The sequence below is a fragment of the Corylus avellana genome, chromosome ca2, assembly GCF_901000735.1.
Source record: "Corylus avellana chromosome ca2, CavTom2PMs-1.0".
Lineage (NCBI taxonomy): Eukaryota > Viridiplantae > Streptophyta > Magnoliopsida > Fagales > Betulaceae > Corylus > Corylus avellana.
Genome location: NC_081542.1, coordinates 35,140,279 through 35,154,412, shown reverse-complemented (window position 1 = coordinate 35,154,412; position 14,134 = coordinate 35,140,279). Strand labels below are relative to the sequence as shown.

The 14,134-nt window shown below is 39.8% G+C and overlaps 3 protein-coding genes across 3 annotated transcripts; 1 reads left to right on the top strand and 2 right to left on the bottom strand.

Moving 5' to 3' along the window:
• The first annotated feature begins 2,055 nt into the window (after window positions 1-2,055).
• On the top strand, window positions 2,056-3,745 carry LOC132171047 (tetrahydroberberine oxidase-like). The gene has a single exon (XM_059582251.1). The coding sequence runs from the start codon at window positions 2,085-2,087 to the stop codon at window positions 3,669-3,671; it is 1,587 nt and encodes a 528-aa protein (XP_059438234.1). The 5' UTR covers window positions 2,056-2,084; the 3' UTR covers window positions 3,672-3,745.
• Window positions 3,746-4,380: 635 nt separating this feature from the next.
• On the bottom strand, window positions 4,381-12,429 carry LOC132170575 (cytochrome c6, chloroplastic). Its single transcript, XM_059581599.1, has 6 exons — window positions 12,261-12,429; window positions 12,068-12,182; window positions 6,789-6,886; window positions 6,670-6,701; window positions 4,974-5,037; window positions 4,381-4,882 (listed from the first exon to the last, which is right to left on the bottom strand). The coding sequence occupies exons 1-6, from the start codon at window positions 12,333-12,335 to the stop codon at window positions 4,742-4,744; spliced, it is 525 nt and encodes a 174-aa protein (XP_059437582.1). The 5' UTR covers window positions 12,336-12,429; the 3' UTR covers window positions 4,381-4,741.
• An 86-nt stretch (window positions 12,430-12,515) lies between these two features.
• Window positions 12,516-13,612, bottom strand: LOC132170574 (transcription initiation factor TFIID subunit 8). Its single transcript, XM_059581597.1, has one exon. The coding sequence runs from the start codon at window positions 13,386-13,388 to the stop codon at window positions 12,603-12,605; it is 786 nt and encodes a 261-aa protein (XP_059437580.1). The 5' UTR covers window positions 13,389-13,612; the 3' UTR covers window positions 12,516-12,602.
• Between the last annotated feature and the right edge of the window lie 522 nt (window positions 13,613-14,134).

Below are 14,134 nucleotides of genomic sequence, written 5' to 3'. Positions count from 1 at the left end.
CACAATAGCCGAATGGCAACATATAAGCAAAGCTCACAACTCTCTTCTAAACATAACCTACAATTGTTGACAATATCGCTTGCATTGATTGCTCCTTTTATCAAGGCTTCTAGAGGGATGAAGACTAATGGAACCAATTAGCTCAATTGTCAACAATCTTCAAGAGAAAAATATAGCATGCCAATTTTTTCCCAAAGTTTTATGGCAGCCACCTTTGACTTGTGAAAAGCAAGTCATAACTAACAATCTCCACCATGACTTGAATTTCACAGCCTCCACCTGGGACCTCAGGTTTGCATCTTGACAGATGCCCATCCGCACGCGTTGGGATGTCGTACGAAACACTGTCTACACCAATAGTCATAATTCTACAAGAATTATCATGCTCGACCATAAAGTGCACATGCACTAGAGGTCCCCGGTTCGAACGCGGGCTCTGATACCAATTGTTAGGAAATTGATAATAATTAGCAACCAATTTCCCACCAGCCGTTTATGCGAAAGACATGTTTTGGAAGAAAACACACGAGAACACACACCAATCGCACCTGTACACAAAGAGTTTATGTGGTTCAGCCCAAAACTAGCTTACGTCCACCAGAAAAGAGAGTTCCACTATGAGCAAATTATTACAACTCACAGTACATGCCCATACCACCCAAATACACTTTGCCCCAGAGAAAAGCCTCACACACTCCTCTCAATACAATAAGTGATAATTAAGTTAAAGGACAAAAACACTCACTCTCTTGCACATCCCTAGCTGTCTTCTTTGTTACTCACTAAAAGAAAAAATGCTCTCTTCTTGGGATTATTTCTGTGGAGCTATTGCCTACTTCACCACAATAGCCAAATGGCTACATATAAGCAAAGCTCACAATTCTCTTCTAAACATAACCTACAATTGTTGACAATATGGCTTGCATTGATTGCTCCTTTTATCAAGGCTTCTAGAGGGATGAAGACTAATGGAACCAATTAGCCTCAATTGTCAACAATCTTCTAGAGAAAAATATAGCATGCCAATTTTTTTTCCAAGGATTTATGGCAGCCACCTTTGACTTGTGAAAAGCAAGTCATAACTAACAATCTCCACCATGACTTGAATTTCACAACCTCCACCTGGGGCCTCAGGTTTGCATCTTGACCGATGCCCATCCCCACGCGTTGGGATGTCGTACAAAACACTGTCTACACCAATAGTCATAATTTTACAAGAATTATCATGCTCGACCATAAAGAGCACATGCACTAGAGGTCCCCAGTTCGAACGCGGGCTCTGATACCAATTGTTAGGAAATTGATAATAATAGCAACCAATTTCCCACCAGCCGTTTATGCGAAAGACAAGTTTTGGAAGAAAACACACGAGAACACACACCAATCACACCTGTACACAAAGAGTTTATGTGGTTCAGCCCAAAACTGGCTTACGTCCACCAACAAGAAAGTTCCACTATGAGCAAATTATTACAACTCACAGTACATGCCCATACCACCCAAATACACTTTGCCCCAGAGAAAAGCCTCACACACTCCTCTTAATACAATAAGTGATAGTTAAGTTAAAGGACAAAAACACTCACTCTCTTGCACATCCCTAGCTCTCTTCTTTGTTACTCACTAAAAGAAAAAAGGCTCTCTTCTTGGGATTATTTCTGTGGAGCTACTACCCACTTCACCACAATAGCCGAATGGCTACATATAAGCAAAGCTCACAATTCTCTTCTAAACATAGCCGACAATTGTTGACAATATGGCTTGCATTGATTGCTCATTTTATCTAGGCTTCTAGAGGGATGAAGACTAATGGAACAGATTAGCCTCAATTATCGACAATCTTTTAGAGAAAAATATAGCATGCCAATTTTTCTCCATGGATTTATGGCAGCCACCTTTGACTTGTGAAAAGCAAGTCAGAACTAATAATATGTGGACAGCGTATTCTCCTTGTTGTATGTACATTGGAATTTCCTTTCTTCATTCAACCTTCACCTTTGTCTTAATTGCGTAATAGCCGCAACAGGGGCTATTTAGGGTAAGCCCCCACCATTTGTTTGTTAAAATGTACTGAGAGATCAAGTATGGCAGTTTCAAGTTTACTTTTCATTCTCATTGTCTCAGTTTGTGCCCTAACTTCAAGCTCAAGTCAAGATGAGAGCTTCCAGCAATGTTTTTCATCTGATTTACAGCATTCTAATTCAAGTTTGAAATTAATCTTCTCTAGGGATGAGAATACTTCTGCTTATTCTTCCATCTTGCAATCTTCCATACGCAACCTACGATTCTTGAACTCCTCAGCGCCGCTGTTCATCGTTACTCCACTTCACGAATCCCACGTCCGAGCAGCCGTAATTTGTTCGAAGAAACACGGCGTGCAAGTAAGAATCCGAAGTGGTGGCCATGATTACGAGGGCGTTTCTTATGTATCTCATGTTCCATTCATCATCATTGATCTTGTGAATCTTCGGTCTATCAGCGTCAATATAGAGAATGAGAGTGCGTGGGTCGAGTCCGGCGCAACCGTAGGAGAGTTGTATTACAACATTGCAAATAAAAGTAATGTCTATGGCTTCCCAGCAGGGAGTTGCCCTACGGTGGGTGTTGGGGGACACCTCAGTGGAGGTGGATTTGGTACTATATTCAGAAAATATGGCCTTGCTGCTGACAATGTTGTGGATGCTAAGATAGTTGATGTTAATGGCAAGCTACTAGACAGAAACTCCATGGGAGAAGATCTCTTTTGGGCCATCAGAGGAGGGGGAGGGTCGAGCTTCGGCGTCATTCTCGCGTGGAAAATTAAGTTGGTTCCGGTACCGCCGGTCGTTACTATCTTCCAAGTCGAAAAGACCTTAGAACAAGGCGCAACCGAGCATCTCCAGAAGTGGCAAACCACTGCGAGTAAGCTTCACGAAGATCTTTTTCTCCATGCCGTTGTAGGAGCTGCAGATGCACCCACAAAAGGCGGAAAAACTGTTCAAGTTTCGTTCGAGGGTCTGTTTCTCGGACCGGTTGAAAAACTCCTCCCTTTGATGCAAGATAGTTTTCCAGAGTTTGGTTTGGAGAGCAACAATTGCACTGAAATGAGTTGGATAGAATCTGTTCTTTACTTTGCAGGCTTCTCAACAAAGGGACCCTTAGAAGTTCTGCTTGATAGGCCTCCTTTGACAGATATCTTCTTCAAAGCAAAATCAGACTATGTGAAGGAACCCATTTCAAAAACTGGGTTGGAAGGGTTGTGGAAAAGACTAATGGAAGATGAGAGCTCCTCTCTGATCTTATCACCTTATGGAGGAAAGATGAGTGCTATTTCTGATTCAGAAACACCCTTCCCACATAGAAGTGGGAATTTATATAAAATCCAATATTCAGTCAGTTGGAGTGTAGACAAAGAAACAGAGGAACACATGAGGTGGATGAGAAGCCTTTATGCCTACATGGAACCCTATGTTTCAAAGTCTCCAAGAGAGGCCTATTTGAACTATAACGATTTTGACTTGGGGGTAAACAATAATGGCAATACAAGCTATGCACAAGCAAGTATATGGGGTTTGAAGTATTTCAAGAACAACTTCCAGAGACTTGTTCATGTAAAGACTGCCATTGATCCTGGTAATTTTTTCAAGAATGAGCAGAGCATCCCAGTTTTTCCACCTCAAGGAAAGAGATAATAAGCACATATTTATTGGCTTTTGGAAAAGGTCAGTGTTTACTCCTGATGAGGCAAATATATGACTGTTTTACACCTGCTTTCCCTAGTTAGGGGCACCCTTCTTGCTTTATGCCTTTCTTAAAGGGTTTCTTTTCTTGTCGAGAAAAATACACGAAAATAAAAGGGAAAAATATATATACCCTCATTAAAGTAACACTCAATTTGCAATCCCCTCTCAAACTATTAAAAATTTCTAATATACCCCTTTTGTTATGTAAAAAGACAAATGCCATGGGTTTGGTGACCCACGACAAACTATCACCCAAAAATTGGGAGTTCAACCATCACACAATGATAAGTAGTTCAGTTTTGTTTAAACTAGGAAAGACCCACCACAATGCCGTGGGTCACCATTATTTTAGAATTCTTCTTTAATTTTTTTTTTTAATTTTTTATTAAGAGTGATTTTGTCATTTGGGATAAATTGCAATTAATCTTTAGTTTGAGGGACATTATAAATTGAGTGATAAATGGAGAAGGGTATGAGTAATTTTTTTTCAAAATAAATAAATAAAAGCACAAGTGAAGCAGGGTCTCCCTGCCTAGTAAGGGAACCCATAACAAAATTGATAATTTCCTTACATTTGATTGATACCCCTAAAGAATCCAAATGGTGTTTCAAGCATTAAGAGGCATATCAATGAGCAATTAGCAATCACCACAAGGCCTACAACTACAACCTCGTTCAATTTATTAAATCTATTATCCGGTGTACAAAGAAAAGAGCGCTCAGAGTTGAAGAATGATTTCTCTCCCAAGTCTTTTTTAGTCTATTTGACTTGATATTGAAACTATGAGAGTTTCACTCCATTCGAAAAACTCTGTTCATAGGAATTCTGTATGAGAGGAATTAATTGAAAAATGCATCTAAGTAATGAATATATGGAACAGAGGATTCTGTGTCATGCCAAGAAGCATTAGTTTTGAATGATGCTAATGTGAGACAATGAAGTAAGCTAATGACTGGAGCATTCTCCGCAGGATTTGAGTCAGCTTAGGAACTACTTGCACCCTTTTGGTCCTTGGGGTTCAATCTTCACTACTTTCTATATTTGGCCACCCTTGATCAGCCTGTAACTTGACAAACTTGGCCAAAAGCTTGATCTCATCATCCAGCAAACGGGCTCCAAATGTGCATTGGCCCCTTGGCGTGCAATTCTCACCAAAGCCCTGCATAGAACCATAAGCCATTCTATCTTTCATCAAGTAGATGAGAAGAAGTAGATTTTGCAGGAGACAAAAATTACAAGAAGAAACCTACTGGCATTCTTCCCTTGCCATAGTATGTCACACGGTATATCTCCTCTTCTCCTTCGACTCCATTTCTGTAGAAGAAACAACACAATCTAGTTATATCTTCTGATCTAATAATTCATTATCTTTCTGGATGTTTACACCGCTTTTTTTTTGGATAAGTGATGGTTGGCCAAGTTATACCATCTCGACCTCGAGGCCACCCAAAAGTGCTTTACAAATTTGTTATTCCAAACCTACATTACGAATGAGTTGAAAACTGTATTCCCTCCATTTCATCAATTTGAGTTGAAAGGGAACTATTGTTGCCCGGAAAATGTACCGTAAACATTTTGGCAGCATTGTTGGGCAAGCACAGTGATTAATGAGATGTTGAGAATTCCTCTTTGAAGAAATCTTTGGCCACATCCAAGAATATTTGAGTGCATTCATCCTCAATGAATGAAATAAGGAAAAATAAATTTTACATGGTTGGTGAAATGATATTAGTATCAGGCTTAATTCGCTATTCTTTGAGACTGAAGTAACAGAACCTTAAGTGTGTTGGCCAGTGATTATATTCATGTATGTGAAGGGGAGCAAAACGTAAATATGCTGACATGTAATGATATCAAAACTACTTTGGTGCCAATATATAATGCAGAAAAGTTGAGCATGCATTAGGCCAAATCATGCCTTTTAGCCAAGGAAATAGCATCCTAAAAAGAAAATAGCATCCAAGTGCTGTGTGGATATTATGAGCATATGGTATACATGCAAGATGCAAGCAATGGCATAGAAGTATGTAAGATTACATGTGCTGTGTGGGTATTTTGGTTTGAGTCTCAAAAAAAGGCTTTGTGAAAATTCCGTCCATTCATATTCCTAAACGTCATCTAAATGAACGTGTGGGACTGTTGTTTATACCATAAATACATATTGCCAAAGTGATGGTTGGCAATGTTTAATTGTCTTGATCTCAAGGCCAGATGAGTGTCAATCTCAAGGCCAAAGTAAGGACACTCATGTCAAGCATACAACCCTACAACATTCATCAAAGATGCTGATCTTAGGCCGAGCTTGTAGATTCATGTGTTGCATGAGACATGACCCATGCATCCTGCACACTATGGTAATGAATTTGCAAGCTCGAGATGAATAACCAACTCAGAATCTAAAAGCCAACTTTAGTCATGAGAATGCACGTGCGAAGGTGAATAAAATAAACTTAAAAGTATAGCTTGCATGCATGTCACTTAGGTTTGACAACCATATACTTGGTGTACATCCCACACTAATCAAAATGACAATGCATGTCCAGTAAAAGCGGGGGAACATATGGTAGAGTTTAAAATCAAAAGAGGCTGCTATAAAAAATAACTGCAGGCATGACATAAGAAACTTCAACGAATATTGTATAAAAGGAAGATATCAGAATTCGTTGGTATCTATCTATCTTCATGAGCAAATATTCAGATTTATCTAGTTTCTTCATGTAGTCCTTCATTTTATTGTTGTAGTTTTATTTAAATGCTTGTACTAGTACTCCATTAATCCAAAAGAATAAATATTCCCTCAATTTCAGTAATTCAAATTGAAAAGTATACGATAGACGATGGATGTAGGGAAACTAGTATGTTTCTATCTTCATGATCATTTTAAAGTGTTTTGTCAGGAGGCATGCTGTTTCTAACCCAATAATGGACTTATGTGTGCTAGATTACCTTTGAAGATCTTTTGCAAAAAGAGTAGCGCCCTGAAAAGAGGAAGAGGAATAGATTAGAGAAGTGAGATTTAGAAGCTAAGATAATTATTCGGATTGCGTGAGTAGAGGCATTCTCACCGGTTGGATTATATTTCCGCCTGCATCATGACACCCAATGCAAGCTCGACGAAACAATGCAGCTCCTCTTTGTATGTCTATGGTTTGTCCATATGAAACTGCACCAGGAAAGAAGCTGAGAAAAACCAAGTAAAAGATGGACTGTAAGCTATTCAAACCAATTGGACATATAAGAAATATCTTAAAGAGCTGTCAGTTGGAGAAGTTATATCTTTTGCTTGAAGAAAATGAAGGTAAGAGACAACTGTCCTGAAACAACTACTACTGTTCCACAGCTGGGAAAGATGTGGAGGAAATAAGCTTCTAAATTTTTTTGGTTTAGACTTTAGGACAAGCAATAATGTTTGAATAACAAAAGGCTGTAATTTTTATCCCATGCATCAAAAGGTATAGGAGAAGAAATTGAAGAGAAAAGAAAAAGGAAAACAAAGGGATTAACATATGGCCCAGCCATTGCAGCTTACATCCATGAAATAAAGCCTCAACCAGCTACATCTTTATTACTCGGTTTGATACTTTACAATGTACCTGTTGAAGGGTTTATGTGCGAGATACGGTGAGACAATCATGGTGAAATATATACAACATCACCAACTTAGATATCTAAGATTGTGTATTATTTCCCTTTCAGATTTGAGCAAGTCGTAAAACTGTTCATTTTGATGAAGTAGGTGATGTCAATAAAATCTCCTATTAACACTGAATTATGCAGATTGAACGATGATGCAATGTCAGTTGTTCTATAATCAACAATAGAAGGTAACGTTCAATAATTATTCAAATTGGCATGTCTTGCTGATTATAACATACCAGCAGATGAACATATATTGGGAAATGCTTTTCTTACAAAGAATCTCAAAACAATATTACATACAACGTGGGGAGTTCACTTATCAAGACATGTTAGTGGGGAAGACGAAGATTTGTGGGGTGGGGAAGAAGGAGATTTTCCTTACTCTTTGGGTGATTTCCCCCATGCCACCCCGCTTGGACTGGGCTTTGATGGGGGATCCATGCAAGGGGATCGATGTCACTTTAGAGGTTACCCCTTGGAAGGATAAGGGTAGAAGGGAGCTTATAAACCTAGAATGCTCCATCGACTATGATGTTAAGGGAACATCCTCTAGGCAGAGAAAAAGTAAGACTCACGCTAGTGTTGAGTGCCTCAGGAGGTGTCAGGCTCTGTTGTTTTGTGGGTTTTGGTTTTGAGGGCATGTCGGGTGTGTGATTTTGTGGGTGGTCTTGCTGTATCGTTTGAGTTTCTTGCTTGTTTGGAACATCTTGTATATACTGCATGTATACTTAGGGGTAGCTTACGCTTTTTAATAACATAAACTTCATTACTTATCAAGACATGTTAGTTACACAACTTCATCACATTCAGTTGGCACACCACGTCATTTCCTTATAGACTTTTTATTAAAAAAAAACAAAGAAATGCTAGTATAACTGCGCTTATATGTTACATATCTATTCGATTGATATTCCACTCTATGTCCCCATAAGATTATAGTCATTTCTGCGGTGGAGAATTTTAAACATCAACTAAACATACTTAGTTTTTGCGCATTTACCACATAAAATCGTTTCTTGTTTAGTCATGTTAATTGAAGTATATACTCAGATATGGTGTTTAAGGAGATCCCCGTACCATATGCATTCTATTCATTATGCAATTTTCACTTTTTCTTCTTTAATATTCACTGCAACTTAGTGCAATTTTACTTCTTCTTTTTTATAAGAAATCGAATATCATTATAAAGGTAAGGGACCCCCACGTTTACAACAAGGAGTATACAAGAGAAGCCACCTAACTAGTAGAAGCAAAGAGAAATAGAAATTCATGAAAACTAATCACCAAAAGAGAAACAAAAGCAGCTGTCTAAAACTACAGGGTGTTGAAAAATAAAGGCTTAATCTCCTCCAAAATCTTCACTTGATCCTCAAAACTTCTATCATTCATTTTCCTCCAAAGCACCACAAAAGGCACAAAGGTACCATCTTTCACACAACAGCAATCTGAGTGTTGCCAGCAGTCTACCAACAAGCATACAAGTCAACTACTCATCTAGGCATAACCCAAGAGTCCAAACCGATTGAAGAAAACATTTCACATAGGACAGGCAACCTCATATTGAAGAATAAGATAGTCCACAGACTCATCATTCCTTTTACACATACAACAACTATCAACCACAATGACACACCGCTTCTAAAGGTTGTCCATGGTAAGGATCTTTTCTACGACTGCCAACCAAGCAAAAAAAAGCCACCCTCAACGAAGCCTTTGTCCTTCAAACACTCTTTTAAGGGAAGCGGAAATTCTCATTACAACTCATGACATTGTAAAACGATTTAACACTAAAAAACCCTCTTTTCGAAGGGAACCACTACAGCTGGACCTCACCTTCTAGTCTCACTATCCCTAAATACATCACCTAAAAAAACAAGGCAAAGACATCCACCTCCCAATTGTGAGCTGCTCCAGCAAAGCTCACTTTCCACTGAATGGAACCTACAGGAATTTCCACGTAATCCACAACAAAAGCATCTTTTGTGCATGCAATACCATATTCCCACACCATAGATCATACCAGAGTCTAACCTTGGAGCCATCTCCCACCTCAAATCTAGTATAACTTGAAAACATCACTCAACTCCTCATAATATTCTTCCATAAACCCACTCAATACGCCTTAACAGGCTCCCTAGAGCACCACCCTCGCCATAAACTTCCATATTTAGCATCCACCACTACTCTTCACCAACCCTCTCTCTAAAGAGCATAGCGCCAAAACAATTTACCTAAGAGAGAATGATTAAACCTCAGCAAATTTCTAATTTGCAACCCTCCCTCAGAGATCAGCCTAGAAATCTAGGACCAACTCGCCAAGTAATATTTTAACTTATCGCCTAGCCCACCTCATAAGAAAACACGTTGGAACTTCTCAATACGGTTTGCAACACCCATGAGGAGAGGAAAGAGAAACAGGAAGTATGTAGGTAAATTAAAAATGGTGCTCTTGATATGGATAAGCCTACCTTTTTTTTTATAACAAGGAATCCCTCCAAGGTATGGCCACTTTGTGTAAAGCGCCCCCTATTAGGTAAACCTTGGACCCATGTAAAGCGTCCCCTCCACACGGATCGGGTAATACTCCGGCTTCGCTGGCGGGTTAGCCTCAAGGAATTGTTTGCACCCAAGGTTTACCTAGACAAATACTACATTTTTCAACTAACCAACCGAAGTTCAATCTTCTCAATAACACCATCCCATATATGTTTGGCCTTATGAGAAGCCCCCAACGCAAGACCAAGATACTTCATGGGCAGAGATGCAACCCCATGGCCTAGAATCCCAGCCACTAGAATCCCAGCCAGCTCATTCACATTATCAACATTTCCAACAGGAACCAATCCCAACCTGGCTAAGTTTGTTTCAAACTCGACACAACTTCAAAGCATAAGAATACGCCCCAAAGAATACATAGAATATGAAGCTTATTAGGGTAGCCCCCGCAGAAAATCAAGTATCATCATTTAACAGAAGGTGAGAGATCTGAGTCCCTATCCCTATAAAGAAGCCTAACAACAAACCTCCACTCACAAAACAAAAATTATCTTACCCACGCCTCCATAACAATGACAAACAGCAAATGAGACAAAGGGTTTCCTTGCCTCAAGCCACGAGAGTTGCTAAAAAAGCCCGTGGGAGATCTATTAACCAACACCAAGAATTGCACCAAGGAAATACAGTGAGCAATCCAAGATCACCATTCACAACGCCCCCCCACCCCAAAACCCACACCTTCCAAAAAATCCCAATTAACATGATCATATGCTTTTTCTAGGTCCAATTTACAAATAACCCCGGATCTCCAGATCTCATTCTACTATCAAGGCATTAATTGGCAATAAGAATAGGATCTACGTACCTTGACTAAACGCATTATGTCACTTCAAATAATGTTCCCCAACACCATCTTGAGCATTTTCACTAGGATCTTAACAATAATCTTGTAGATACTACCCACCAGACTGATCGGGAGAAAATCTTTGGGGTCGACAGCCCTAGAGTCTTCAGAATGAAAGCAAGGAATGTAGCATTTAGGCTCATTTCGAACTTACCACTAGCATGGATGACACAAAAAAACTTCATGATATCCTCTTTCAAAATAACCCAACAAACTTGGAAGAAAGCCATTGAGAAACAGATAGGCCCAGCGCCTTGCCACCGTTCATAGCTTTCACTACCTCCCTTTCCTCAAAAATCTCTCTCCAACCAACTAGCCTCCGCCGCATCAATAGAATCAAAAGAAAGACCATCCACCCTTGGCCTCCAAATAAACTACTCTATGTACAACTGTTTTATAAAACTAGATAATGTGCTCACTGATCTCACCGGTTAATAGAAATTGTATCGTCAATCAACAATGACTTAATGGAGTTCCTTCTTATGTTGGAGTTAGCCATTCTGTGAAAAACTTTGTGCACTTACCAGCCTCTTTGAGCCGCAAGATCTTAGATTTTTGCCTCCAACTCTCTTCCTCTATAAGAGTGGATCTTTCTAATTTGCTAACAATTTATGCCTTCTTTATACTCTCCTTAACACCTAAGGCCCTCCCTTCTTCTATGATACCAAAAACACCTAGCTCTTTCAAAAGGATCTTCTTCTTAATTCTGTAAGTAGTTTAAGTACATTAGATTGTTCGCAGTGGCAAAGACAGGGGCCAACCCCCTACAAAAATTTTCAAAAAAAAAAAGCACCTTGGTTGGCTCCTGAAAAATTTCCAAAAAAAATCTATATGGTGGCCTAGTTCAAAAACAATATACAGAAACAATAGAATGGTGATATGGATTTACACTTTCTTCTTGCTCTTATTCTGTTATACTGTTATTTAGTTATAGTTTATTATGTTACAGACATGCAGTGTTAGTTTGGAATCGATTTGGGTCACTCTGTTAAGCCCCAATGCCTCCCACTACCCCTAGTAGGCTAGTACCCTTCATGGATTGGCCCATTACATGAAAATTTTGAATAGAATATTAGTATGGAGAATTTCAGATAATTGCATGTATGGTTTATTACATAAAAGTTAAAAATCGTTAGGTAAAACTTTCTTTTAAAAAAAAAAGTAAGCACATTCTCTTCCGCTAATCATTTGAGCACATATAGCCTTCTTCCGGTGCTTTTTGGCATTTTGAGTGAAAAACAGGGGCATTAGAGTATTGCTAACAAGTAGGGGACAAACACATGCCATGAACCGGATGATGGTTACCTGGCGTGTTGCAGATAGGAGATAAGGCTACAAGTGCGGCCATTAGAGGTGGAACCAAACTCTTGAAATATTGCTTTTCAGGAACTGGGTTTTCTGCTCCTTTCTTCCCATTTCCCTTTACAATATTGTCAATGTTTAGAAACTTCCAATGTGCAAAACATATTCAATGAGAGAGAAAAGAAAAGATAGAGACCTTTGTTGCTGAGAGCAAACAGGCACCATTACTAAAACCCGTACTATAGCCAGATATCAGAGACAAAAGCTGCATCTCAATCTCTCCCCTCCCTCTCTAACTGATGAGGAAGAAGAGGAGTTGTGGGTTGAGGGGAAATGTTTTCTCTGAGCTGATGACAAAGGCTTATCCACACCGACAAGTATAATTTTATGGCAAGTGTCAAAGCCCTCGTGGTCCCCCCCCCCCCCCTCCAATCAGGTTTTTGACCATTAACAGAGCTCCAGTTCGAATCCCTCCACTTCCGAAACAGAGAAAATAGAGCTTGAATTATTATTTGTAATTATTTATATTTCACGGATGTTATCTTCTTCTCCTCTTGAACCCGCTACACTTGTCATCCTCCTCAATCCCTTTACCTTTATCCCCATTCCTTAAACCCACGCCCCTTCCAATTCTAAACCTCACCCTCCCTCTCCCCACAACCCCCAATTCCGCCTGCTTCCGCTCCTTCACCACCACCACCCTTTTCCCTTTGTTATTGTCCTTTTTTTCATCATTGCAATCCCCCGCTATAACCGAATCCTCCTCCCACAACCTCTCTTCTCTCGCCCTCCTTTCCTTCCCTTCCGGGAATTCCGGCAGCCATTTGGGCACGTGGGAATGATGATCCGGTTTACGGCTGGCAGGAATCGAGTTCTCCGGGGAACTACAATTATTCCGGCGGGGAACGGGCTTGGCGAATGGGATTTCGTCGTGGAACTCGACGAACCTGGAGAGGTCTTTGAGGACCCCAGAGGCGAGCAGCAGAGTGGAAGAATCTTTGTGGAGAATGGAGCCTCCGGAGAAGCCGCCGCTGTGGAGCGAAACGACGCCGTGGAGGGCGTGGGTGAGGTCGAGGAGGTTGGATTGGATGCGGCTGGAGTGGTTGGTGAAGGCGGCGGCAGAGTGGGCGATGGCCTGCAGATACTTTGTGGCCACCAGGGTGAGGGTTTCGAGCGCCGACAGCTGGGTGGCCTTGAAGCCCACCGACTGGCAGATTTGCGAGACTGCGGTTCTGGCTATAGCGAACCAGAACTCCGACGGGATTGTTGTCGTTTTGTTCGTTGTCATTGACGTTGTTAGGGCTATTGCTTTCTTTGATTTCATGGTAGTTTCGTAGGGGTAGACGAAGTTTGAGTAAAACCCTACTTGCCTTCTTCTCTAAAGAAGAAACTCTCGCCACAACTGTGTGAGGTGGGTGACGACAAGAGTAGAACCTCCGACCTTGACAACCTTAAAGCCCACGAGGGTTTGGCCCAGCCAATGAGCTAGTGCAAATTTATACTGTGGATTTCGAAAACTACTAAGTCTTTCTTCTGTCTGATTGACGCCTTTTATTTAACTCTTTATTTTTTTTAATTAAAATTTGAGAAATGCAATATGTTCTTTTAATGTTCTTCTGGTATCCTCTCAACTGTAATGTGGTTTTTAAAATTATCGTTGAATTTGAAATTATCATTATTGACTTTTAATTTATTGGTGATTTTAAAAGTCACATCACAGTTTGGAGGACACCAGAAAAACACTAGAAGAACACTTAGCATTTCCCTTAAAATTTAGCTTATTTTTGAAGTTTTAACAAACAACTTTTTGGAAACATCATACAATAAACTCCTTAAATTTCTCTATAATTTTTATTTTTATTCTCAAAATCACCCATTTGAAGAGAGAAAAAGAAGGGAAGAAGGGAAAATGAATATAAAAATGTGTGAAAATGAGATAGGGAGGAAGATTGATTGTTTCTTCAAATATAGAATAGAAATCTACAAGAATTATAATAGAGAATGAGAACAAATAAATGAAGGTTTTTGTGAATTTTAGCCAAAAAATTTGGCTAAACATCACATTTTGAG